Source organism: Gouania willdenowi, chromosome 20 (genome assembly GCF_900634775.1).
Source record: "Gouania willdenowi chromosome 20, fGouWil2.1, whole genome shotgun sequence".
NCBI lineage: Eukaryota > Metazoa > Chordata > Actinopteri > Blenniiformes > Gobiesocidae > Gouania > Gouania willdenowi.
Window position 1 is genome coordinate 13782790 of NC_041063.1, and position 27295 is coordinate 13810084.

General features: G+C 39.1%; 3 protein-coding genes across 3 annotated transcripts; 1 reads left to right on the forward strand and 2 right to left on the reverse strand.

Annotated features, from left to right (window-relative positions):
• Nucleotides 1-3280: 3280 nt before the first annotated feature.
• Nucleotides 3281-9721, forward strand: chmp5b (charged multivesicular body protein 5b). The gene is made up of 8 exons (XM_028434372.1): nucleotides 3281-3440; nucleotides 5563-5667; nucleotides 5965-6011; nucleotides 6787-6880; nucleotides 6975-7046; nucleotides 7131-7239; nucleotides 9221-9336; nucleotides 9416-9721. Exons 1-8 carry the CDS (start codon nucleotides 3372-3374, stop codon nucleotides 9464-9466), a joined length of 663 nt encoding a protein of 220 aa, XP_028290173.1. The 5' UTR covers nucleotides 3281-3371; the 3' UTR covers nucleotides 9467-9721.
• Nucleotides 9722-9870: 149 nt separating this feature from the next.
• On the reverse strand, nucleotides 9871-13940 carry fastkd3 (FAST kinase domains 3). The gene is made up of 7 exons (XM_028434149.1): nucleotides 13854-13940; nucleotides 12081-13549; nucleotides 11911-11996; nucleotides 10464-10638; nucleotides 10319-10388; nucleotides 10125-10239; nucleotides 9871-10036 (listed from the first exon to the last, which is right to left on the reverse strand). The coding sequence occupies exons 2-7, from the start codon at nucleotides 13537-13539 to the stop codon at nucleotides 9938-9940; spliced, it is 2004 nt and encodes a 667-aa protein (XP_028289950.1). The 5' UTR covers nucleotides 13540-13549; nucleotides 13854-13940; the 3' UTR covers nucleotides 9871-9937.
• Nucleotides 13941-15002: 1062 nt separating this feature from the next.
• On the reverse strand, nucleotides 15003-18641 carry myl12.1 (myosin, light chain 12, genome duplicate 1). Its single transcript, XM_028434150.1, has 4 exons — nucleotides 18548-18641; nucleotides 16719-16919; nucleotides 15734-15895; nucleotides 15003-15526 (listed from the first exon to the last, which is right to left on the reverse strand). Exons 2-4 carry the CDS (start codon nucleotides 16900-16902, stop codon nucleotides 15354-15356), a joined length of 519 nt encoding a protein of 172 aa, XP_028289951.1. The 5' UTR covers nucleotides 16903-16919; nucleotides 18548-18641; the 3' UTR covers nucleotides 15003-15353.
• Nucleotides 18642-27295: the final 8654 nt, after the last annotated feature.

Sequence of the window (27295 nt, forward strand, 5' to 3'; positions counted from 1 at the left end):
GTAATTGTAATTGTAATAATATGATTGGTTGACTGCTTATTGCTTTATACTGTAAGCTCACGAGTTCAACCTTGTGCCTGGAAAAATAACATTTCAAATCAAAATTCAATTCCCATGTGAAAAAGTACATCTTGTTTTTTCACATCTAATGGATATTGTAGACATGGGAAGGTAAAACATGAATTTTGATTCCATTTGATGACAAATGTTTACGCTGTACAGATTTTTTTTCCTGGTTGGATTTTGAACAACATTTATTTATTTATTTTAAATGTTTTTCTTCTCTCTTTGGCCAAAAGTGCCTTTAAGAAGTCCAGGAGGTTGTTTTAAAGCCAGAGAAAACAGGATTATGAATTTCCACTGCTTGCGATCAGATGGTGGTTCTTTGTAAATGTAGCTGCATGAGTTAGAGACATAAGCCGTGTGCTGAACCTTTTCTCCTGTGCATGTTGCTGACTGAATGCAGTGTGAGAAAAGTGACTCACCATGTGGACTCTGAAGTTGGATAAGAGTCAGTGGGAGGTTACAAACAGAATCGACCTTCAAACACATCGATGCCTGTTTGTTGTTGGAAATCCTGGACTCAAATGTGCATTTAAAATTTGACAGAGGGCTCTTAATTGTCTTTGTGTTCAGACTACTTGGACACATATTGTTATGTACATTTACATTATAGGCTAAAGGACTAATATCCATCCAACTAATACATTTGTTCATGCTGATATATTCATTCTGGATTGTGCAACCTGTAGCCATGTTGTGCATATATGTAAATAGTATCATCACAGGCGTGTACAAAATGTATGAATTCTTATATAAAACACCAACAGAGACAATTTACACAAGCATCCAGAAAATACTGATTGTAGCATGTCAGCAATAGCTATGATAGAAACATCAACATCAGCAGCTGAGTAGACAGTGCTTCTATTTTAATGTAATGCAAATATGTTCCATATAATAAATGCAGATATCATAATATTGAAATATCCGATCTATGGTTGGTCACTCTGTGGCACACCTGCAGGAGGGCTTACATTGCAAACTTCAGTGTGCGTTTCAATAGTGTAGTAGCTAGATTTCAAATGTAAATAATCCTCAAAGTCTAAAAGTTATATGTAAATTAGAAATTCATATTTTATTGCCAGAAAGTACAGAAGGTCAAGCTTTTCTCGTGCATCCGTGGTTATTGTTTATATTAAATGCTGTATGTAGCTTTGCCTGCTGTCATCTGAGCAGGATGTGCATTCATTCAACAATCATGTTTGTGCTGTATTTAATAATAAAGAAAAATCTCCAAAATCCTCAGTTATTCTCTCATACTGTTAACACTGAACAGTGTGTATGACGTGATCCTCTACCCTGAGCTTTTTGCTTATAGATTATGCTTATATTTATAAAGCAAAATACAGTATTTTGATGTTTTATTGCAGACATAGGCAACTGGTGGCCCAGGAGTCTACATGCGGCCCTCGGTCTGGTTATGTGTGGCACCCTAATTGAATCCCTCAAAAAATGTAATTCAAAAAGTTAATTTGAGACAATAATTGACACAAAAATGTGCACAATAACAAAATAAATAACACAAAATGACATTAAAATCACAAATAAACAACAAAAACATACAAAATATGTACATAACACCCCCAAATTACAACATAAATATATAAAACCATAGAAAACACACAAAAATACAAGAGAGCACAACAAAAAAATAACTAAAACAAACAAAATAAGTTCAAAAACCCACAAAATGAGTAGTAAAATGCAACAACTGCTTTCAAAAAACATAAAAAGACTACAAAAAAATGATAAGAAAAAAGCACTAAATGCTCAGATTGGTCATTATTTTAAATGTTGACAAGAATGTTAATGTGAAAATAGTTGCTTATTTCTACAGTAAAGCAACTCCTCCTCCTAGAGGAAACAGAGTGTAAGCACCCAAATATATTGATAAAATAAAGAAATCAATGATTGACAGCAGCATTCACATTATTTAGTTCAAGCAATAAGCGTTTGGCTGGTTAATATATTTCTGCAGATATTGACACATTTATAGCTGTTTTTGAAAATTATGTCAACATTAATTCACAAATATTTGCATTTTAAACTTTTTTTACAAGTAATTTTTCACGATTCCCACATTTTTAAAATGCATTTTCAAGGAAATTAACTGATAACTATATTTATTGATGAAGCCAATAACATTGATTAAATCATAGCATCTGTTTATTGAATGTATTAATCTAACAGCAAGTGAACTATATATTTAAAGGTCAATGTTTTATTAAAATAATATAAAGAATAACTAAGTAAAATGAAAGAGAAAACCAAGATATTATGAATATGAAATATGGAAAAAATAAACAAAACAAAAAAAGAGGTCATGAGTACAAGAAAAAATAAATAAATAAAGGAAGGATGAAAAGGATAAAAAAAAAAAGATATAAAATTAAAACAACAACAATGACAAACAAAGGAAAAATGAAAGAAGTCAGGAATAGTGACTCATTTTCACAATTCAAAGCCCGACTCAAAACTAGGGGTGAGTATTGGCAAGGATGTCGCAATACGATACGTATCACGATACTTGGGTCACGATACGATGTTATCACGATAACACAATATCACGATATATTGCGATATTCTACCCAGTTAACATCAAAATTAAAGATGAGATGAAAAATCAAGTTGCTGTATATGTTCATCAGAATATATTGATCATTCAGAGGACAAATTGAGTCAAAACTATTTGCTTCAAAACATCCTACTTATCATTTATTATTATTAGTGTTTTTGCACATTTTCACTGAAAAAAAGAAAGTGCAGTGTTACACACTGCCATCATAAAATAAAGTCAACAAGTATCCATTGCAACACACTGAAAGCATTGTAACCACTGTAAGTGAGAACATAAAGGATAAAGTACCCTGAGTTACTGACAATGCACAGAAATAAGTAAAAATGTATCATATTGTGTCAGTTTGAACACTGATCTGAACAGATCATAATATGAAAATAAAATGCCTGTGCATACATATAATAATAATAATAATAATAATAATAATAATAATAATAATAATAATAATAATAATAATAATAATAATAATAATAATAATAATAGGAGAAAACACAAACAAAACAAAGGGGGCAATAATCAGACTCAAATATTGGACTTAAATACGTTTAGTTAAATTAAAAAGGAAATAAGGTGGAAAAAAACTGAGTGACATTGAGGGCGTGGTCGACAGTGGGGAAAACGTCACCTGTGTGACGTCATTGGACAAACTCTTCCGGGTTTTCAGTCTGAAGCGCTCGCTCTGTCTCACAGCGTCTCTTGATTGTAAACTTAAAGTCTTCATTTGTCCAAAATGAACCGAATATTCGGCAAAGGCAAAGGGAAAGCCCCCCCACCCAACCTGACCAACTGCATAGAAACCGTGAGTAACCGCGACAACAACTTCTAATGATGTAAACAAAGTAAACAAACATGGGCTGGTTTCTGTGTCAGTGACGTAATTTAAAATACGGAAAACAAAACTTTCATTGATCAATTCACCTCAAAGTCTGGAGGCATAAAACATTAATATATATGATGATTTAAGATGATGTTTCTCATACTTTATTATCTAAAAACATATGTATATATATATATATATATATTTAATTTAGCCTTTTACCTAAAATCACGTGTTGGCAGTTTTGGTGGATTAGCTCAGATTAATGTAGATTAGCGCCTATTTGGTGATGTGTTGATGTAATTTATTTTAGTGTAAAAAAGCACAAAGTTACTGAAAGACGAACACGACAGTCTTCAACCAGTCTGACTGGTTAATGTGGGCTGGAACTTCACCCACTGTCTGGGTGCGGAAGGAGAATTAAGTTCTTATTTAGTTTTCATTATTTACGTTGTTTGTTTTAAACATATTTCAGCCTAAAAAGCAAAAGTGAATCCATATAAAGACACTACACTAAGGACTATTACAACATGATTTTTACCCTCCAACAGGAAGTGTAAAACTGAGTAATGTAATTACTAACTGCATGCATGCATTGTTCTATCCATCTATCAATTTATCCCTTTTTTTAAAAGTTGTTTTGTGTTTTTTGAAACTATACCTGACATCATGCAAATAGATCCATGACAGTTTGATCTCTCCTGGACCAGTGGTTCCCAACCAGGGGTCCGTGTACCCTTAGGGTACTTGAAGACATCTTAAGGGGTACACAGAAACATTTATTCATTTAATTTCTAACATTATAGGACAAATGTTGTACATGCACACACACATTTTCCTCATCAGTCGATAATAGATTTCAGATCAACTCTTTTAAAAAGATCTAAAGGTAAAGTTCAAAAGTCTGAAATGGCCAGAACATCAGAAATAGATAAATAAATGACCTAAAAGTGAGGGTAATGTTGGACAAGACACAGGGAAGCGTTTTGACGAGCCTGCAGGCACAAATAAACAATGACGCGGTTATTCATACGGAAACGTCTCCCCTCATTAGCCAGTTTAGGTGACGTGATAGGTGCACCACGTGACTTAATGCACCGTCAGTTTTATTTTAGCTTGTATTTATTTTTTAGCTACCGCTCTAACCCTTTTATTTTAGAAAGTGTCTATTTGTACGGTTGCCGTACAGACAACCCCCGTTGCTATTGGTATGGTTACCGAAGTACACATACATTGCATCTTAGGGTAAGGGTTAGAATTAGGTGTAGGGTTAGGGTTATGGTTATAACCCAATATCGCAACAATTTTTAGGTTTAGGGTAAGGTTTAGTCTTAGTCACGTGACCTAAACTGGCCCAATAGGGATAGAATGTCGGTATATTGATACGGCAACCGTACGGATAGCCACTGCCTTTATTTTAGCCCTAGCCCTAACCCTGGAAATATATTAAAATGTTTTTTGTTTTTTTTGGATATGTATTTTTAAAGGTGGAATTTGCCGTGTTAAATATGTTAAAATGAAAAAAATATATATGTAAAAAGTGGGATTTGAACCCACGGCAGCGGAAGGAAGAATTTTTGAGTCAGGCGCCTTAGACCACTCGGCCGTCCCGGGGGCTATTGATACGTTTCCATATCAATAGACACTTCCATTAAACCATGCAGCTGAGGAGTACTAGTGATTTGACAAAAAGGAAAAAGTGGTACAAGGGGCAAAAAAAATGTCAGGAAACATTCTGTTTTTAATTTATTTTGACTATATCTACACAAGAGATAATTAATGTTAAAACCTACAACTGATACAGTAAATGCATAATAGTCCTGTTTATTTTCTTATATCATTATAAATGTAGTGTTTCAATGAACTGACTCTTCTGGGGTTTAATCTCAAATATAAAACTACTTCTTTCTTGACCGTGTTAGCATAAGTATATTTGATCAGACATTTCCTATAAAAAAAACCCTTTCTTTTCTTTTCCTTTTTTGTTGTGAATTCATATTTTTAAAAATTTTTTATTTTCTGATATTTTTTGATGGATCAATTTTTAAACTATCTCTTAATATCACATGTAATATTAGTCTAACCTGGTTTGTTTTGTTCTAAGGTCGACTCTCGGGCGGAGTCCGTTGACAAGAAAATCTCCCGACTAGAAGCGGAGCTGGTGAAGTATAAGGATCAGATGAAGAAGATGAGAGACGGGCCTTCAAAGGTGAAAGTTGTTGCTCGTGAAAAGGGGTTTGGGTTATTATTACTGGAAACATTTGTGTGTAAAAGCACCTAAAACTAAAGAATGAAGGAATGCTCAGTCCAGATGGTCATCACTGTTATTATTATGTCATTAGAATAAACCTGTTCTCAGAATGTTTCAGGGATAGGCTTTTTGTTAGAGAAAATAAGCTGAGAAAGGTTGTGTGTTTTTTTTGTTTTTTTTTTTAAGTTAATGCCATTTTATTGTGTGCATATAATGCAAAATAGGAACTGATAATATCTTTCCTCATTTTTCTAGAACATGGTGAAACAGAAGGCCATGAGAGTTCTGAAGCAGAAGAGAATGTGAGTGGTTATATCTCCAATAGTCAGTGTTTACATCATGAAAATGTCAAATCTGTTGATCAAATCTCCTTAAAGGTGCAGTCCGCAACTTTCAGATCCCTCCCTTCCCGCTGCTCTCTTGCCCTGCCTCTAAAGTCCCTCCCCCAGGGGAGTTAAAAGGCTAACATTAGTCCGACAGCAACATCACAGTAATATAACATACACTGTTAAAAGTATATTACTGCAGCACTTCTCTCTCTCAATGTGCACACACCAATCTATTAGCAGCAGCAGCAGCAACGACAGTGTCACTCACAACAGCCCACACAGAGGCTGCAGTGAGAGCACCGCACACACAAAGAAACAACACATGCACCACATAGTTCTGGTCAAACATAATGTAAATCAAGCAGCACTAATTACCTTTCAAGCAGAAAAGTCACCAATTTCATCTTCTACTCCTCCAGACCATACACTGTAAAAAAGACGGCGCTCCAGCCACCAGAAAGGGGCGGGGACTGTGAGCAATAGCTGTCAGACAGTCCATCAAACACAATCCTGGCTCTGATTGGTTCTTTTTGCTCGGTCGCAGTGCATTCTGGCAATCTGCCAAAGGCAGCAGGGGGGGCTCAATGAGTCTGTTTTTTTCACACAAACTACTAGTTTCATGTAAAGCTGTGCTTACATAGTAACAGCTTTAGCAAATATAGCAAAAAGTCACTTTTATAAGAGTTACAGACTGCACCTTTAACTCTACAAGCTAAAGTCTATCTGTGCTGCTTGTTTTCTCCTCCAGGTATGAGAACCAGAGAGATAATCTCATGCAGCAGTCCTTCAACATGGAGCAAACCAACTACACAATCCAGGGCCTTAAAGACACAAAAACAACAGTAAGAAATTGAATATCAAATGTTAGATTTACCATCTTTGGTGAAGGGAATCAAGTTTTTACATTGATTTTTTTTTTGTTTTTTTTACCTATAGGTTGATGCAATGAAAGTTGGCCTCAAAGATATGAAGAAAGCATACAAGAAAGTGGATATCAATAAGATTGAGGTATTCTGATGTTGTCCCGGTGTCGTTTAAAGGTTGTAGTTTTGCAAACGTGTTCAACCGTTTTTTTGTTTTCTCTTTATTTAGAATCTCCAAGACGACCTGGAGGACATGATGGAGGATGCCAATGAGATCCAAGAGGCATTGGGCAGAAGCTACGGCACACCTGAGATCGATGACGATGATTTGGAAGCAGGTGAAAGTAACAAACAGAACATCAGTATTGATCAGTTTATTCTCATATCAATTAATCACAGGTATCTGAAACTGGTCAAATGGAGTATTTGAGTTGTTTTATATTTACATTTATAAATATGTGTGTAAATCCTGAGCCGACTCATCACACCATACAAACTAAAGTGTCAGCCAATACGGAAAAATATGAAGCCTCTGCTTTGTAATAATATATAAATAAATAACAGTGCATAAAGTACAATACTTTAGAGACTTGAAAGAAGTTTTACTGCCACCTGCTGTTCTGTTCTGGGCTATGTTATGTCTGATACTTACTACAGTTTAACCCCCAGGACAGATTATAAATGGCAGCTGCTTTTATATATCCCTAGTGTAGATAAAGGCTCTGCTAGTAATTCCAGCAAGTTCATTTTTAACTTACCTTTTTTAAATAATATGTAAGGTTTCATTTAATCTGATTAACTGAAAATGTGCATATTAAAGGCTCTACTGCACCTCATGTCACATTAAAATGGTATGATTTTTTCTAAATTCATTAATTTTATGATTTTAATACAATTTACTGTAAATGGTCCAATATCAAGTCATAAGATCCTAAAACTGATTATTTAATTTGTCTTCACTACTGTGTATAATGCAGTTGTGTGGGTTTAATACCTTTTAGAGTTAGTAGTTAAATCGGGGCATTGTGAATCAAATCGATATGAGGAAGTCAGATCTAATACCCAGCTCTATTGTTGAATTATCAATATCATCAAAAGTGTACACTCTAACGTCCCTAATATAATATGATATAATAATAATTCCCTACTCCAGATTTAAGTTTTTTGGCAGTTTGTTCCATTTCTTTGCAGCATAACAACTAAAAGCAGCATCATCATGTTTGCTGACCAGTAACTCTGGGATCCACTGTCTGACCTGTCCTTAGATCTGGGTTCATACCTGACTAACATCTCACTGATGTATTCAGGACCCAAACCCATTCACAGATTTATACACCAGCAGCAGAACTTTAAAGTCTATTTTGAGGCTGACTGGGAGCCAGTGGAAAGACTTAAAATAAGAGTTTGACACCCTTGCTTTAACCAATCCTACGCTCACACCAAATGCGTCCAAAGCGTCAGGTTTACATAGACAATATATGATGGATGCCTTCTAGGAGCGTTGAGAGGTCCCGCTGCGCATCTCGCGCCTCCTGTGCCGCGCATATTCAAGCTTTACGTGCGGCAGACACAGCGCGTTTTGAGATTTCAAGCTTTTGACGTGTGTCCGGCTCCTGGGGGGATATCGTGGCGCGTCGACCAGCTTTCCCCAACCATGACAACATTCAGAATAATGAGAAGAAAAAAACACTCACCGGAGACAGAAGGACAGGCGCTCCTCTGCTGGAAGAGAGTGCCTGTAGTTGGGGTCCTGGTAGGAGATGCGAGCGCCGATGCGGGTCAGCAGGTCGTCAAACTGAGCACGGGAGAGACGGAAGTTGCGCTGAAAGCGACTCTCGTCCGATAACGTAGATCCGATGAACAGGAGTCGGAGGCGGTGTGTTCAGCAAGGAACTCCAAGCTTTATTCTCCATTCAGCCACACTTCACTATAGCCCTCTGACATCACAGTGAACACACCGAGTCACACCAAAATACATACGACCGGAAACACCACCTTCTCAACACAATGTTCCCTGCCATATCAGTCACTGGTCGAATTATGAACATAACTGATCGCCACAATATCATCCATTGTATGAACACCACCGGCAACAGAGAAGCCCCTCCCCTAAACGCGCTCCCATACCATCTTGTTTGGACGCGTGTCCAGAGCATCTTCGACGCTGGTGATAAACGTCTGATTCATTGAGCACAAGCGTCCAATTAAGGGCCTGAGGCACGATTTTGACGCCCGAAACGCATTTGGTGTGAACGTACCGTAAGGCATAGTAAAGAACTTTCTGACGCCCTTCTCTTCCATCCTATCGGTCGCCCACAGAGCTGAGTGCACTGGGAGACGAGCTCCTACTGGATGATGACACCTCGTATTTGGATGAGGCATCCACCGCTCCTTCCATCCCAGAAGGCCTGCCTAGCAGCCAATCCACCAACAGGGTACCGTACACTTTAACGATAACTCAGACGTTAGCTTTTCTCTGCTTTGTGTAAAATTTATTTTTGGTGTGTGTTTCAGGACGGCATCTTAGTGGACGAGTTTGGCCTTCCTCAGATTCCTGCTTCCTAAAGAAGCGTTTTGAAGGAGTGACGTGCTGGTTTTATATGTATCATAGCTCAAATGTTTACAGGGCAAGCAAGAAAAAACAAACCTACTTAATTATGAAGATGAATCCTTGAAATCTGGGTTTTGGGTTCAAGCTTGTGATTCTTACTCTGTGTATTGAAGCTTTCTGTTTAACTCTGTGGTGATATTTCACTTTTCCTTTACTCTGTAGAATTTCTGATGCAAAGAACAAATAAATTATATTTTTCAAACATGAAATCAGGTTTTTGATGGTCTGTTGATGTCCACAGAGTGTAACAACCTTTCACTGTGCCGATCCAGCTTTGATCCAGATAATTAAATAGACAAAAACCTTGTCTAAAAAATAAAAGCACATTTTGGAGTTTTTACAAAAGTTATTTTATTTGTCAAGTTAAATATTATAGAACTCTAATTTGGCAAATTGTTTTACACACGCACACTGTTTAAAGATCATCACCAGCTCAGCCTGTAAATGTGAGGGAAGACTTTTTGATGCAGATACTCCACTGCACTGGTTTGGGTTTGTATTGCTTCAAATTCATAGAAAGGAATCTAGGGAGAGAAAAAAAATAAAATATAATACAGTTATTGTGTTGATGCACAGAAACATATTTATGCAGAGTATGAATGCAAGTCCAACCTGAACCACTTCGTATCCCAGGAGCCGCAGGTGTCTGTGCTTGATGGCTTCTTTCCCCAGTAGCTGCCTTGTGTTGGTAGTGAACCTCTTCTGTCCATCTATGCAAACAGCAATCCTGCAACACAACAACAGGCTTCAAACACAGCTTCGGGATCAAAACATCTAAAACCAAACTGTGAGCTGCAGTTTTCTACCTTTTGTACACATCATTAGTGTGACTAGCAGGAAGCACGTATCCTTTTTCATCCAGTTTTATCTCCACATCTACAAAGTGATGAGTTAAACATCAGACTTCTAGCGAAAAGCTACGCAGAGAAACAATATGGTGAGTATGATTACCAAGTGTGTAGCAGTACGGGGTCAGGACTTTGGATCCAAAGTACATGCGATCCCCAAGCAGATTCACCAGTATATTTTTTACCATGTTGTACAGATGTGGATCCACCGGGGACTCCAGAGAGCTGCTACTGAGGAGGAAGGACTTCACGCGGTATTTAGAAGGTAGTCTGGGACCCTGGTGGAAAGAAAAGACACATTTAATGAACTAGACTAGGGGAGTCGATCTTAACCCTTGAGAGCCACATTTTGGCCCTTGGAAGTTTTTGTTTTTGTTTTTTTATACATTTTTAAAATTACCACAAAAACATGTACGGTAAACCACCATTTATTTTTGTTCCAAACTTGTCAAAAAAATGTTACTCCCCAATATGTAGAGGAACTTATTTCTCTCTGCTTAAAGTTACATCATATGTGTCATCATTTTTTTATTACAAATTGTTTGAGAGCTTTTTTTTTTTTTTTTTTTTTAAATTCTCTTAAGTAAGTCCTTACATTACAAATTTTTGGGGAAAAACAAGAGTCTAGAAAATTCTAGGACTTCTGAGGTACAATATTCCAGAGTAACTAATTGTGACTTCACGTTTTTACACCAATATAGTAAATTTTTAATCATGTAAATCTAAACTAATGTACAAAGCTTTTGAAATGAATATTTTACCCCCAAAAAAAATAAAAATGTTCTGCTCCAGCACACATCATGGCCATATGTGGCCCCTGAAGTAAAATTAATGCAATATCACTGAACTAGTCCATTAAAAGACAGATTTCCCATATTAATATTATTGTCACTAAATGACAAAAACCTCCAATCGTTTGAGTTTCTCTCTTCTATTGGGTGTGCTTATCTTAGTGCTAAAAAATGTATCCATTAGTACATAGTATTGCATGTACTGATGTATCAAGATTAAATACAATTGAGAAATCATGTTCCAGTCATCAACAAAGCTGCTGATATAGAAACGCTCTCTGATCCTATTTTTTACTTTTACTTAATTATACACTAATATAATGTTTATTCTTTCTTTCATCTTTGTTAAACGTTTTATTCTTTTATTTTTCTTAAGTGGCTGTAACGTAAGCAATTTCCCCCTGCGATTAATAAAGGAATTCTGATTCTGATGGTGTGTATGTTAAGCTTAACATCACATTTTGAGTTTTAGCTCAACACATTTATCCATTTTATATTTTTAGTTTCGAGATAAATCAAGTCGACCAAAGTATTACATTTAGGCGACAAAAACTATAATTATTGGTCAGCAAAATGAACACTGCAGGTCTCTATTATGGCTTATAAAAACATCCATCTTCTCCTTTAGTATTTGAAGAGTTTTTTTAAATTTTGGAAAATATGACAAATGTACTTGATGTAAATGACTAAAAAATTGATTTAAAAAACAATTTTGTGCTTGTTTTAGCGACATGTTTCATTTCCTGTGTACAGACAAACCTCATAAAAAGGACATTCTAACTTCAGGGTCATACAGAGCTGAGTCAGCTGTGCCAGAACGCCACGGTTGATCGCAGTCTCGGGTTCTGCAGCAAAACATAAAGCATTATTAGCACAGTCTGCCTCAGGCTGCTTGCACATATACACTGTGTGTGTGTGATGTGTTTCACCTTGCAACTGCTGCAGGAATAAATTGCTGAAAACTTTGGGAACAAAGTTGACAGGAAATCTCCCCACCAGGATGCAGGCGTGGAGCAGGTTGAGCAGCGTTTGTGGCTGGAAGTGTGAAAAGCGCGTCCGCAGGATGGTTTCCACCTTTCTGAACACCTGACCTGCGTTGGGTGGGAGGTAGCCCAGCTTTGCGAAAGCCGTGATCTGTGTGGCTACCTGGCTGGTGGTGTAATCGTCTGCCCTGTACACAAAACTCTCAGCCATGGCGTCAAAGACGGTCGTTGACAGGATGTTCCTGCGGCTGAAAAACTGCATAACCGTGGAAATAGTTTCTGGGTGGGATGTAAATGCTACTGAGGGACTATGTTGCTCCAGAGCTTGCACAAAGTAGTGATCACTGTGACCAAAGTGCATCAATGCCCTGAGTACGTGGGTGAGCTCCTCATCAGTGAAGTAAGGCACGTGTCGCACAGCCTGCTTACATAAACCAATCATAAGAGGAATGGCTTGTGTTTGATTCAAGGTTACGAGTGCCCTGAGTAACCCAGTGACAGCAGCAGGATCCATGCATGAGGTGACACTCAAAGCGTGGGTGTGCATGGCATTCAGCAGATCTCTGTATTTTCCCTCCTCACCCACAATTCCCTGTAAGAGCCCATAAACTGAAACAAGTTCCCCGAGGCTCCAAAGAGAAGGCTCTTGCTGCTGAATCTGCTCCAATACCTTCTTCAGTATCTTACTACCAGGCCCCTCAATGGCCAGCATGGCCTGGCCAAGGACACACAGCTGTTCAACGGTCATCTTTTCACAATCAAGCCTGGTCTGGCTCTCAGTCAGAAGCTGGACCATCAGCGTGCTCCAGGGGTCCAAGAACAGACGCGTGCAGGCCAGCAGAGAGGACACCAAACCAGCATTCGTCAACCGTGTGGAGTTCTGCTCCAGCTGGAAGCAGAGGGCTCTGATGGTATCCTTCTCTAACACTGTGGGGTCTTTCAGGGCATTTCCTTTGCTCTCCAGGTCCGCTATACGGTGCAGTGTTGCAGCAGCCATGATGTCAGACAACATCTCCACAGAGGACAGGAGTCTGAAGACCTTACGGGAGGATGAGCACGTCTCCAGATGTTTCAGGAAGCCTTGCTCCTCTACAGCTGTGGGTTGGTGTAGTTGTGTCAGTGTGAACCGAGGGACAGAATCCATGTGCAGGCTCACAGAACTGTTAGCCATGAACACCGGCTCTCTGACGATGGTGCTCAGACTCCTGGTAGTCCCAGAGCTAGGCTGCTGCCTCAGGCAGCCCTGTTTGTGCAGGCACCGCCTGGCTGATGTGCATATGCAGGCTACACACATGGACGAACCAGCATTGTTAAGGAGCTTAGTGGGACTGAACCATCCAGTACTGAGACTCTGGATCCTGAAGTGCTGGAGGACAGGAAGTCTGTGGATCAGCTTCAGAGCCATGTCCCCCAAACTGGTCCAAAAGAGAAACAAAAACAATGAATGTCAAACATGTAAGTCGTCAGTGTTTGGTTAAACCAGTTGTCCACCACAGGAAAGCAACATTTCTTAGTACACCCTCCGTTACGATACTGTTAACTAACCAACCTTGAATGAGGCTAACATTAGCATCTCTTCTTAAGCTCATTTTAAAGCTACTTCTCAGGCTACTATTACGATATTCATATTGCTGATGTAAGTTTACACAACATACGAACATTTTGCTGAAATTATTGTAAAACGATATGAAAAGAAACGGCAACAAAAAGGATATTTACCTCCGGACAGCATTAGGTTATGAAAATACCACCAGCGAAGAAGAAAACACCTCACGTAACAACGTAACACAAACGTGGTGCGTTCATGATAGTCGGATATCTTGAATCAGTAGGCTATGTAACAGTTTTTTGTTTTTTTTACGTTCATCTTTGGTGCAATGGTGATGAAAGGAATTATTTACCCTCAAGTTAATTTTAGGAAAATCAAATATTATCTAATGTAATATATTACATTAGATATTTATATACACACATATATAACGCATTCTGATTGAGACTGTTAATCCTGAAATGTCATAAAGCACTTGCAATAAAACAACCTGAGTCAACATTCCAACCCTATGCTTCATTCATTTTGTTTTAAATGGCGTTAGTGTTTACTTAACCCAAAACTGGGCCATTAACCTTTATTTTGAGTATGCACTTTTTATATATTTACACAAGTTTCCTCTTGCCAGTACATTTATGTATGGACCACTGGCCTCCTTTGTATGCAACTGTCAGCAGTTTTTAAGACATCAATATAAATTCTAATGGATACCTTTGACAAAAGGAATGTTAAATTAAATTCAGTTCAGAGGCCACAGCTTGATTTCAAATAAACCAGATTACATAGTTTATTTTTATTCAAAGTAAGTTTAATATCCTAAAATGTAGAAAAACTAGAAGTCATTTGAAATCTAAGATATAAATAATTTAAGGCCACATGGAACTGAAAAGATGCAGTATTTGTGTTTTACTGTAATTTTCAATTTCAGCAAAATCTACCCATGGGCCATACTGGATACCAGCAACATACATGTTCACTATTCCACACCTGCTTTAGAATAAAACTTATTTCCAGTTTTAAAAACACAAGACTATTTGATGCATCAATGTGAAACAGTTTACTGCTCTTTATCGGATTCAGACACAATCTTTTGTTGCTAACTTTATAACTAGACTTCCTGTGGGCTTGTATTACACATACTGGTGTCACAGGTATGCAGTTTGATTTGCCTGATTTAATCTGAGGACTTTGCACCCATAGGAGGGGGATGGCTCTCAGCTGGACCACGTCTGCACATGTGGAATGAATGAATGACGTGTTAAGACTTGACTAACTCTTGAGGTAAACCTGCTGTGCACAGAAATAAGGACAACATGCTGTAGTCTTTTCAGTTGTCATTTATGGAAGGGAAACAGCAAAATATACCTTGATAGAGGGCTTTATTTAAAAAGTTTATATTATAAAATGTAAAAAGTCAGCTAACCCCAATTGCATGATTTGCAAAGACTTATCCCTTTAGGAGCTTCCAAAGTGCTGCCATTTTACAATGATACACAGAAACATGAACATCTTTAAGTTTTCTTCTTCTTCTCTGTAAATGTAGCAGCACCGGAGGTTCACAGCAGAGTGGATAGTTATTGCTTTGGTTTTGTTTCAAATGGGGGGGAAATGCAGCACAGCAATGGAGCTGACAGGAAAGAAGTGGGAGGGGCTTGGTTGGAAACACTGCTTTAATCGTCCTTGTCCTTGGCACCGTGCTTTAGGATGCGTGTGAACTCCACGTAGTTGAAGTTACTCTTCTTGTCAATGGGGGCCTCCCTGAACAGCTCGTCCACCTCCTCATCTGTAAACCTGTCGCCCATTGTTGTGAGCAGCTCTCTGAGGTAATCTTCCTGGATGAAACCTGTCAGAGATCAGATAAAGAAAATTAGCCTCCAGAAGAGCATCACCATCTTTGGAAAACCATTTAAAAAGCAAGGAGTGGTATTCATTAAAGCACATATCTATTTATTATATGTTACGCAAATACATAATCTCCATGAGTCCAACACATCATTTACTGTTTGCACGATAAAAAAAAAAAAAAAAAAAAACAGATGCCATGTTGTACCTGTTCCCTCCTCGTCAAAGCAGGCAAAGGCATTTCTAATCACATCCTCTGGGTCTGTGCCATTGAGCTTCTCTCCAAACATGGTGAGGAACATGGTGAAGTTTATGGGGCCTGGAGCTTCATTCATCATGGCCTCCAGGTACTCGTCAGTTGGATTTTTTCCTGAGGAAACACAGGCCCGATGTATTTATAAACATTAGACGACACTGTCCATTAATCAGGCTTTGTGCTGTCATACAAGAGAAAGCTGTTAAACTGAGCTCAGAACTCTGTTTAAAACACCCTCAGACAAATCTCTGGGAACTAGGTCTGCTCATTACAGAAAAAAATATTATAATTATAATTATTTTAGTCAGAACTGAAATCACAACTATTCGTCAACTAAAAAGTTGCTGTGGGACGGAGGAGCTTGCATGCGCGTGCATTAAACAACACAGTTAGTATTAATAATATTTTTTTTTCCCTCATGTGTGCCAAGCTTTATTCATTGTAGATATCCAGGATTGTGGAACCTTGTTTTATTTAGCATATAAAACATGTAAATCATAAATTGAAAAAAAATGTATATATATATATATATATATATATATATATAAATAAAACATTATTTTTTAAATAATCTTTTTTTCACAATTACGTTATTTTGTAATCGTTGAGTGTAAATCGTAATCAAATTTCGAATTAATTGCACAGCCTTACTGGGAACTATTTCAAATTTAGTCAAGATCCCAATAGGGTGAAAAAGCATGAATAATCTGTAGGAAAAAATACTCAATATTTATATACGATTACGGTTGTCCAATTTGTTTATTGCTACAAACTCCACTTCGACCTCAAATGTTTTAACATCCGATTATAACAGCTCTTTTACCTGCACGTCTCATTGTAAAACTTGTTTGATCAAAGCGGACACACCCACACAAACACAAACAAAGCTGAACATTTCTTTGTTCCACAAATGTTGCCTTTTCCAACCCACACTCACCCAGTGATGCAAGCATGTCGTGCAGGTCCTCTTTGTCCACAAACCCGTCTCGGTTCTGGTCTATCATGTTGAAGGCCTCCTTGAACTCCTGAATCTGGGACTGGTCGAACATGGCGAAGACATTGGAGGTGGCGCGCTGAGGGCGCTTCTTTGTGGTCTTTCCCTTTGCCTTTTTGCTCGACATTGTGACGGTTTTGAGTTCTGTGAAGAAGGGGGAAAAAAAAAAACATTCAAGTTCAGTCCAGCTCATAAATATAGGTAACATATCAGTTCAGGAATTAAATATTTATATTAGCAGAGTTGAAGTCTGAGTTTAGATTACAAATGTGTTAAATGTTGACTGAGACTTTATCGGAACAACAATTTGTGAATATTTACACACGCATCAATATTTACATTAATGTAAGTTGGAAAAAGACAATTCTTTAAAGTACAAGAGGGACCGAAGTCGCCAAAAGCCACATGAGCCTTAATCAAACATATCAGATCACAGGGCTGTCTAAAATAAGATCACGCACTGTCCACAACAATGTGGCCATGCGATCTGAATCTGCTGGTAAACTCCCAGTGTGGGGTCCCTCGCTGAGCTATAAATGGAAATGTTCCTCATCCCTTTGGGCTTATCATCTCACTAAGGGCAGGAAACTTAGTGGTGTGAGGACAGATGCCCATATCAGGTAATGCGTTGAATGCAGTTGTTGTGACCTGTGCCATAAGGCCTGCATGTTTCACTTTCCATACTCTTTGTAATAAACTGAACCAGTTTAGGACATTCCACAGATTCTAACAAGGCATTATCCAGGGAGATGTCCTGTTTAAAATCTGGATCATGAAGCAAGAATAGCGGGCGTTTGTGATGATGGAAATTACAACGCAACTTCAATTTTTATTTTATTTTTTTAAATGAAATTTATGCCTGAAAGCAAATTAATTTATTTTTTGGGTTTTTGTTGCACTTAAAAGTATATGAAGCTAGTTTGTTTCAAACATTTTACACATCATTGTTAATACTGCAGTAAGACTGTAAAATCAAAACGAACACAATACTAAAACATTGATATCCAACTTTTTAGGTGTGCTATTATTGATCAGTACAGGTGGCTGCTAAATAATGCGTTCATTAAAAATACATCAGCCCCATTTTCTCTGTCAACAAGTAAATAGATTACCTTTCAGTGCAATGCTAATATATCTATTTCAAATTATAATTTTTATTTGTAACGTATTTTCTTCGCAGACTACTCCATTGTCAAGTGATGTTAACGATTCTTTAAACTCAAGTGGTAAATATGGAAGTACTTATTATTTTCTGGATTCAGACGTAAACATTTAAATAACTGCGCATAGAAAAACACTAAATAGGTATTTTCCGCCTTCAGCCATCATGGAGTTTATTTTAAATCTGTTATTTACACCACAGTATTTCAATAAACACATTATTCCGTACCACTGTAACGCACTGATGGAGGCTGCGTTGTTTCAGTGGTTTGAGGCCTAGTTTTGTGCCACATCCCCATTAATCCAACCAAGGCAGCAACAGTAACATAACACGATATCTTCTGATGTATTCTCAATCATCTACAGGTACAAACTAACTTCGTCTTTAAATGGTGGCTTTTTTACTCGCAGTCAGGCTGTTATTGTAGCATTGTCATTTCGTTAGCCGCTCTGCTAACGATTAGCCGTGTAAGGATTGGCTAAAATGGAGCTAAATAAACGCTCTGTCAGCGGACTATTCACTAAAAACAAGTTCAAAAACAGTTTTAAGATTATGAAATAAACATTACAAACCGCCTTCAATAAAGCAGACAAAGATAAAGCCGTTTTACCTGACAACGACAAGAAACACGACAGCTGCTCCGGTACTGCTCTTTTTCTCAACCACCGCCCTTCACTTCCTTATACCAGAGCAGATCAGGCAGAACATCGGAGCAAACCAACGCAAAAACATAGGGGGGGGGGTCAGCGCGTTTAATTCCATATGTGATCAGATAAATACAAAAAACTGCAGTGTTCTGCAACAAATAACGCAGTGCAATCTTCATTTACAAAGTAGTTTTGTGAACAGCTTCATATTTTATTCATAGTTGGGAATAGAACGAGATAAATATTTACATTCACATCCCTACTAACAAAGTAATAGCACCTTCCACAAACACTCACTCACCAGAGATGACATTCCTGGATATGTCCATTTAAGGGAAGACAGGCGCATCTTCTCCAGTATTATGCAATTATCATAAGGTGAACTCAAGTTATCCCTGTGAATATTAAAGTTATTTTCATCAATAATGACTAACTGAAAATGATTTCATTAAAAGCCAAAATAAAAGTTATAAGAAGAATAATTACTTTTTATAGAGAAAATAACTAGTGTTTTTATTTTTTCTATTTATATATTTTAAAATATTTCTCAGAACAAAACACAAAAGGCCGCACAACTTATGAACAATAAACAATATTAAAGAGAGTGAATAAAGTGAATCTCTATTTTGTATTCCAAAGAAATACTAAGAAATTGATTTACTAAACTGTATGAATGTAATCGACTGTGAAACACGGGTTAAAGAGTCATTGACTTGATGTCACTGATGTATTTAGACATCCACATGCTACATGGGGAACTGTTGAGTCATTTGTTAAAATGGAGGACACCTGTTTCTCTTTTGTTAGAGCTTTGTTCCTAATGTAGTTGAGCAGTCAGCTAGAGCTACATAGAAGCTCAAGCTATCTGCGTATATATGTGAATGCGGTATACGTACTGTATAAAAAAATTGCAAACCTGTCTACACAGGTCTGGTGGGAAAAAAAACAAAACATATATATATATATATATATATATATATATATATATATATATATATATATATATATATATATATATCAAAATTGCTAAATAAAAATCTTTTTTATCCACAAATTTGATTTTTTGCCCAGCCCTACGGTTCTGTACTACAAAACTGGGTTTTCTCTGTTTGCGCTAACTTCCGGGATTTATTTGGTGTGTCCTGTATTATGACGCTGGATAACGTGTGACCGGGCTAAATCACAATGGTAATTTAGGCTGAACACCTAACCTGGTCGGGAGTAAGTCCTGGATAAGATCTTAGCGAGTACAAAAGTCCCGCCTCCTGACCAATCAGTTCTCATGGCAAATGAGCTGCCCATTGTGAGAAGATCCCGGTTGGTGCAGATCTGACAGCTATTATTATTATTAATGGATAAATGCAATCCTTTTATTTACTGACGACATCATTCAGGAAAGATATAGATTTACATCTGATGGACTGATCTACAGTCAGCTGATGAAGCCTGTGTCAGACACTCTCCGTATGCACAAACGGATCAGCTCATTCATTCTTTTATTCATTCATACATTATTACAGTGTTACAATGCACTTTCATCCCAGTGTGCGTGACTAATTAAGGAGGACTACATGTATAGAAACACGACTACTCCTTCAAAAGTGAATCAGAGATCTGTCTGTTTATTATCCGACGAAGTAATATTGTATAATCTCACGCTTTTACGCATTAACAGCGTCGGCAGCTTCCTGCCTACATTTCTTTCTTCCTGCCTTTTCTGCAGCAACAGTGTTGTCTTTGGTCTGAAGTATGGATTTTAATTCTTCATATTTTTAATGAATTATTCCTCAATTGTAATGTGAATTGCTCTACACTCTCCATAATTGTGATTGGTCTGACGATGCAATCTCCAACCTTGTCACAGGAGGGCGCACTTAGCCTGTCTGAAATCAGCTTGCTTAAGTTTGTTTTTAAATCTGTAGCACATATGGTGGATTTGTCTTGACCAGTCTACGTCACAGGCCATGAGGTCATTTGTGAGTAACATAGTCAGAATAAAGTACAACATACAGCAGATTAAGGATGTGTCTTGTATAAATACATAAAAGTTTCCGAGGCAATGTAAGTCGTTTTGCCGCATATGTGGCGTTGAGTTTGTGCGTAATTTCTTGTCCTACTATTATGTCATGAATAGGCTTCTCCAATGTACCTCCTGCCTCTTTTGGTGATTATTCCAAGAACTGCACAAATAATTAGATTAAATGAAAAGTTATGTGTAACCTATTGGCTGGTTGTCTGTTCTCCAAAGTAGCTGACAATTGTATAAAGCAAGGAAATAAATGTGATAATGTGCCTATTTATCACAAGTTGAATGTTTACATAAATTCATAATCGCATTTATACATGAATTAATTGCATTGGTTAATTACACATATGTGCAACTTTATAAACTAAATTTTTAAACAAACAAGAATAAATAAATCAAAGACATTTAATGAGTATTTAGCTGAATATTAAAAATAAATAAATAAATTTAAAAAAAACATATTCTTCTACAGATGGACAATACAAACAAAGTCAACCTTCTTTTGGTCATTCCTAAACTCTACCCTCTTATCAGGATCCCATGGGTTATTATGTACAAGTGGTTCTTGTAGTCTCATTTTATCAAATTCCAAAAAAGTCCAAATATTATGTTGGATCTGAGAGAGAACATATTGTGTGATTAAAACAGTCAGGTATAGATTCAGTCACAACATTTTGAACTAAAAGAGATTAACCTGTAGCTCTTCAGTTGACCAGCAGGGGACACTACTTCCACAATACATCTAATTGTCATGATTAATTGACAGAGGTCCTATGATTGAGATCATCCATCCATCCATCCATTCATTTATTCATACATCAATCCATTCTTTAAAATCGCTGTTTCGTTCAATATAAAGTTTTATTGCAGGATAAACAAAACACATTCTAGTTTAAGTTTGTGCATGTATAAAAAATTGCTGCATTATGAATTTATCATCAGAGAGAACAGGTGCATAGTACAGCATTATGAGAGGATGTTTCTGGTATTTATTAATTTCAGTGTTGATAATCGTTGATTTGTTATTCCAGTAATCTACACATTTAAATACTAAGCATATTTATGAAGATCTAACAGCCAGTTGTAAATGGAAAAGGTCTGTCTTCAGATTGTGAGATTAAGATATTGTATTTCTGTGTTGTCTTTGTCTATTTGAGACATTCTAACAAAATTGTTATTAAAAAGGAAGCTAGAACCAGAACTTTCAAGATGTTTGTTAACACGAGCCTGATGGGATGATTATGATATACTGGTATTTATTTGTGGAACCTTTTGTATAAATAATAAGCAACACTTTTTATTAACCTCTGACCTATAGTCAAAGAGAACTAAAAATGATTTAGTAAATGTGTGACTGACTAAAATGCGATATACTAAACTCTTTGGGTCAAGGAAATCAAAGTCAAATAAACAAATAAATAGGTTGTATATTGTGTGAGGATAAGTGGGTGTGCAGTTGAAAAGAGGCCTCATGGGCCAGTGAGCAGTATGGTTGGATTAAAGTACATATATATATATATATATATATATATATATATGTAGGCTAGTGAAATGTAAAATAACACCAGACACAAAACTAAATCTCGGGGTCTTTTATTCCTTGACTGCCCCAAAGAAAGAGGAGCAGTGTTAAAACAAATTTGGAGTAATGTCTTCTTAGCTTATCACAAATAAATGATCACTAATAAACTTCAGTGTATCAACAGTGTGATGTAACAGTCATGTGCATAAACAACTGTAGTGGTTGTCCAGTAGTAGTTTTATCCGAGCTAGCTGGGCTAGTTCCCCATAAACTTCTCACTGCAGGACATGAACACCATTTTCTCTGTAGACATTCTTTCTCAGCAAAGAACCCACACGCCGATGCTCCAGTAAGCTCTTCTTCTTGTTCTTCCTGTGGATTCCTGCATTGCTTCACTACACTGGGCACAGCGCCCCCAGTGGCACCACCGTGAAATGTCAGTTTTTTCACTTGGCTACATACTCCCCTGCTAAACAGTCGCCGTCCTCGGTGACTTAACAAGCAGTTTTAAACTCCTTCACTGCTTCCCGGAAGAATACAGCACCCATGTTCGTTAGTAGCTGAGACAACACATCAGGAGTTAGTGAAACAGCATTACACGCTGACCTTGGGATATGGTGGGGGTTCGAATGCACTCCTGCATTTGATCTGAGAGTCTTACGAGGTGCAGGAACTGGTGCAGCAACCCCTGAGATTCTTTTAGGGTGAGTTCTGGTAATGGGAACAGGTTTCTGTACCTCAGGTTCACCATCAGAAGAGTTCACAGTCTCTGTCTCAAAACTGTGCATTGACTCTGTGTCTTCACTGTCCTCTCTCTCTTCCTTTAAACCCCGACCCAAACTAGGACAGGTGACTTCTTCAACCACTACAAAATCAGAATCAGCACAGTCTGAAGCAAACTCCGGAGAAGTAGGGACAGATGCTAGTGGAGGAGCAGTGACTTTCCTCCTGCGGGGAGGAGAAACAGGAGCAACACAAAGTCTAAGATCAGCCCTATGGACCCGTTTAGCTGGACCACCCTCCACAGGCTCAACAGTATGAGTGGTGCCCTGGATTTCTACCACTTTATGAACAACAGGACTCCAGGCATCTTGGATTTTGTTTCTGCCCTGAGGCCTGTGTCGGAGATAGACAAACTGACCTACATCAACAGCAGGACAGTATACTTTGTGCTTGTCAAACTCAAAACGGGCTGCAGCCTTCTGTTCCGCATATTCCCTGGCTCTGACATGGGCTTCCTGAAGACGCTCCTGATGGACTACAAGCCAATCATGTCTTTTGTCCTTTACTGGCTCCTGTCCTAACAACGCATCCACTGGGAGGTGAGGTTGGACCCCGAACAGTAGATAGTATGGTGCGTAGCCAGTGGTTGCATGAGGTGTCACATTGTAAGCGTAGACTAACTCTGTTAAGTGTTCAGGCCATCGCCGTTTTTTCTCTGGAGGCAAAGTACGTAAGAGGTCGTGGAGCGTGCGGTTAAAACGTTCACATTGAGCATTTCCCTGGGGGTGATGGGGAGTTGTGCGTGTTTTCTTTACACCGTACATCTTACATAACTCTGCAATAACCTCACTCTCAAAATTTCGACCTTGATCTGAATGAAGCCGCTCCGGCACGCCATATTTCATGAACCACTCCCGAAGAAGAATCTTAGCAGTCGTGTCTGCTTTTTGGTCACGAGTGGGAAAGGCTTGAGTAAACTTTGTGAACACATCTGTCACAACTAACACGTTTTCTTTTCCATCTGAGGCAGGCTCTAAGATAGTGAAATCCACAGCAACTACCTCCAATGGCCGAGTGGCCAAAAATGACTTAATAGGTGCATGGATCTTAGGCTGGGGCATTTTGGTAAGAACACATCTTTGACATTTCTTAATCCACTGTTCTACATCACCAAACATTCCCACCCAAAAACACCTCTGTCTCAGAAGATTTTGAGTCCTTTCAATACCCTGGTGCCCCATGCTGTCATGCACGCTCCTAAGAACCGGTTCTTTTAGACAGGTAGGCAAGAGGAGTTGCTGACATTCACCCACATGAACATCACTCATCACCCGGTAGAGTAGGCCATCTGACTCTCTGACTCGGTGCCACTGCCTGAGTAGGGACAATACTGGCTTGGATAATCCTGCTCTCTCTCTACCGGTGGGTTTCTGTTTCCTGTCCCAGAAGTGTCTGAATGTGCTGAGTGTGGGATCTGTGCTCTGAAACTGACGCAGCTCTTCTTTAGAGTACCCAGGCAAAGTGGGGGTATTACCCTGTCTTTCCCTGTTGCTGGCTTCCTGCTCGGCCTGTGAAGCACGAACCTGCCTCACACTGCAGCACTTCACTGCTGCAGTCCCTAGTTCGGGCCCTAGCGCTGTACCTTTTCTGACATTACAAATTGCTACACACTCATCAAAATCAAGATCATCTGAGTGTGGTGGGGGCTCCCCTGCCAATGGCTGCCTAGAGAGGGTGTCTGCCGCTGTATTGCAGCGACCTGGGCGGTACTTGACCTCAAAGTCAAAAACTGCTAACTGAGCTACCCAGCGCTGTTCAACTGCACCTAGTTTGGCTGTGTTGAGGTGACACAGGGGATTGTTGTCAGTTATGACAGTGAATTTGGAACCTAGCAGATACCCCCTGAATTTTTCTGAAACCGCCCATTTGAGGGCAAGCAGTTCAAGTTTCATACTGCTATAATTCCTGTCATTTTTCTCCGCATTACGCAGTCTCCTACCGGCATACGCTATCACCCTTTTCTTATCTCCCTGCTGTTGATATAGGATTGCACCTAATCCTGTACTACTGGCATCTGTCTCCACCAAGAAGGGAAGGGAGAAATCAGCATATCCTAATAAAGGAGCACTGGTCAGTTTGTCTTTCAGTAGCTCAAAAGCTTCCTGACAGTCTTTGGTCCACAAACTGTCAATCCGCTGCTTGGACCCTGATGTACTGGTGGCATTCAGGCAGATGTTGACTAGGTCATGCAAAGGGCCTGCCAGTTGAGAAAACCCTTTTATGAACCGGCGGTAATAACTACAGAAACCTAGGAATGATCTTAATTCCTTCACTGTACTGGGAACTTTCCACTGCTGTACTGCAGCTATTTTTCCAGGATCAGTCCCTATGCCCTCAGCCGAAATCTGATGACCTAGGAAGCACACCTCAGACTGCAAAAAGTGACACTTTTCCACCTTAACCTTCAGTCCGGTTTCATTCAGTCTCTGTAGCACTTTCTCAAGCCTCACTAGATGATCCTCAAATGACTCTGAAAACACCAAAATATCATCCAGGTAGACAAGCATGATCTGTAACACCAAGTCACTCATTGTAACCTGCATGAGTCGCTGAAAAGTGGCTGGCCCGTTGCATACCCCAAAAGGCAACCGAGAATACTCGTACAGCCCAAAAGGTGTTGTGAAAGCGGTCTTAGGCCTGTCATCTTCATTTACAGCCACCTGGTGATACCCACTAGCGAGATCAATAGTTGAAAAGAACCGTGCACCATGCAGAGCATCAAAACACTCATCAATCCGTGGTAATGGGAAAGCATCACGTCGAGTCTTAGCGTTTAGCTTTCTGTAGTCCACGCACAGTCGCAGACTGCCATCAGCCTTCCTAACTAGGACCACTGGAGAAGCGTAAGCACTCGTGCTTTCCTGGATAACACCCTTCTTAAGAAGCTTTTTTATGTGCTCTCTAACCTCGTTATACTGTGTAGGTGGTATGCGACGGTAGGGTTGGGCCACAGGTGCATCATCTACCAGATGGATCTCATGCTTGACTCGGTCTGTGTAACCTAAGTCCTCATCCTGGAGAGCAAACACATTAGCATACTGAGCTAAAAGCGCAGCTAACTTAGCTTGCTCCTCTTCGGTGCCTCCTAGGTGCAGTTTGTTTAGCACTTCCTGAAAGTCAAGGTCTGATGTCTGCCTTCCTTGCTGGCCTACCGTAACTTCTTCCTGGTCAGCTGATATACGCTGGAAACATACCTCGGTCTGATCGTTGTCAACACACTCCACCTGAGATAAAATTCCTAACCTGGTCCGGGGACGCAACCACACATCCTCCTGAGAAAAGTTAACTACCTGTATAGGGAACAAAGGTTTAGTGGCCTTTACTAATGTCGGAAGAACCGCAATACCACCTGGCAATGGGGTCTTAGCTGGCTCCACCAACAGAGAGGTGCTATCATCAGACGTGGGTTGAAGGCCCTTTGCATAAACTGTGGCAACAGAACTAGCAGGTACTCGGACTACATGTCTGCTTGCAAGCCTCGCTGTGGTTGTCTTTTCTAACACCTCACATGTCTGTACTCGTTGAAACACTTCCCCCCAATCTGGATCCAGCTCCCACTTAAGAGTTGTGTCAAACTCCGCTGTAACCAACTGCTTGCACCTCTTGATTATGTTCATCCCAATGAGACCCTGCGCTGCTTCCTGATGACTCTGTGTCCGTGACTGGTTTAACTCTTTGCCCTCACCTCCCGCCTCCTCTTGGATATGATCTTTGACAATTAGGAACCCGCACTCTGGTATGTTCAGCCCCATAGCTTCCATGTCAAGTTCAACATACCCAATGTAGGGGATTGGCAAAGAATTTGCTGCGGTTAGTTTTAACCACTTGGCTGCGGGAAATACATCCTCCTCACGACCTAACAGCTGCTGTTTGAAGAAAGACTCAGAAATGGTGCTAACCTGGCTTCCTGTATCCAACAGGCATCTAACTGGTACCTCACCAATCTTGACTGCAACTTCCCTACATTTACCCACAGCCCTCTCCATAAACCTCTCACGGCTAAGAGTCTCAGAGCCTTTAGCCTCACCTCGAATTGCCCGGCTCTTGGCAACCGAGGAACCTAGTTTTCCTGAACAGATGCACTTGTAGCAGAAGGCTGGCCCCCTGTCCTGCGCTGCATACACTCCCTTGAAATGTGTCCCACCCCTTTACATTTAAAGCAAATGGGCTTCCCATCTTCTGTAAACAGGGGTTTAGATTTAGGCCTACCACCCATGTCTCTGTGAGGTTTCTCCCTGAAAGCCAGGCCCTCCTTCAATGCAACAGTTAGCTCTCCTATAGCTTTGCTCTGTTCAGCCACCACCCTAACAATGTCATCTAGAGTGGTAGACTGCTTTTCCTGGGGGTGACCAGGATGTTGACTCTCCCTGTTGACACCGT

Bases quoted from the DNA above. Each gene is read 5' to 3' on its own strand.
- fastkd3 (XM_028434149.1), bottom strand. From the start codon at position 13,539: ATGGCTCTGAAGCTGATCCACAGACTTCCTGTCCTCCAGCACTTCAGG. The intron at 10,240-10,318 runs GTAGAAAACTGC...GTTGTGTTGCAG, and splicing joins ACTAATGATGTGTACAAAAG to GATTGCTGTTTGCATAGATG. The intron at 10,037-10,124 runs GTTGGACTTGCA...TTCTCTCCCTAG, and splicing joins TGGGATACGAAGTGGTTCAG to ATTCCTTTCTATGAATTTGA.
- chmp5b (XM_028434372.1), top strand. From the start codon at position 3,372: ATGAACCGAATATTCGGCAAAGGCAAAGGGAAAGCCCCCCCACCCAAC. The intron at 3,441-5,562 runs GTGAGTAACCGC...TTTTGTTCTAAG, and splicing joins TGACCAACTGCATAGAAACC to GTCGACTCTCGGGCGGAGTC. The intron at 9,337-9,415 runs GTACCGTACACT...TGTGTGTTTCAG, and splicing joins GCAGCCAATCCACCAACAGG to GACGGCATCTTAGTGGACGA.
- myl12.1 (XM_028434150.1), bottom strand. From the start codon at position 16,902: ATGTCGAGCAAAAAGGCAAAGGGAAAGACCACAAAGAAGCGCCCTCAG. The intron at 15,896-16,718 runs GTGAGTGTGGGT...GTGTTTCCTCAG, and splicing joins CGACATGCTTGCATCACTGG to GAAAAAATCCAACTGACGAG. The intron at 15,527-15,733 runs GTACAACATGGC...GATCTCTGACAG, and splicing joins CTTTGACGAGGAGGGAACAG to GTTTCATCCAGGAAGATTAC.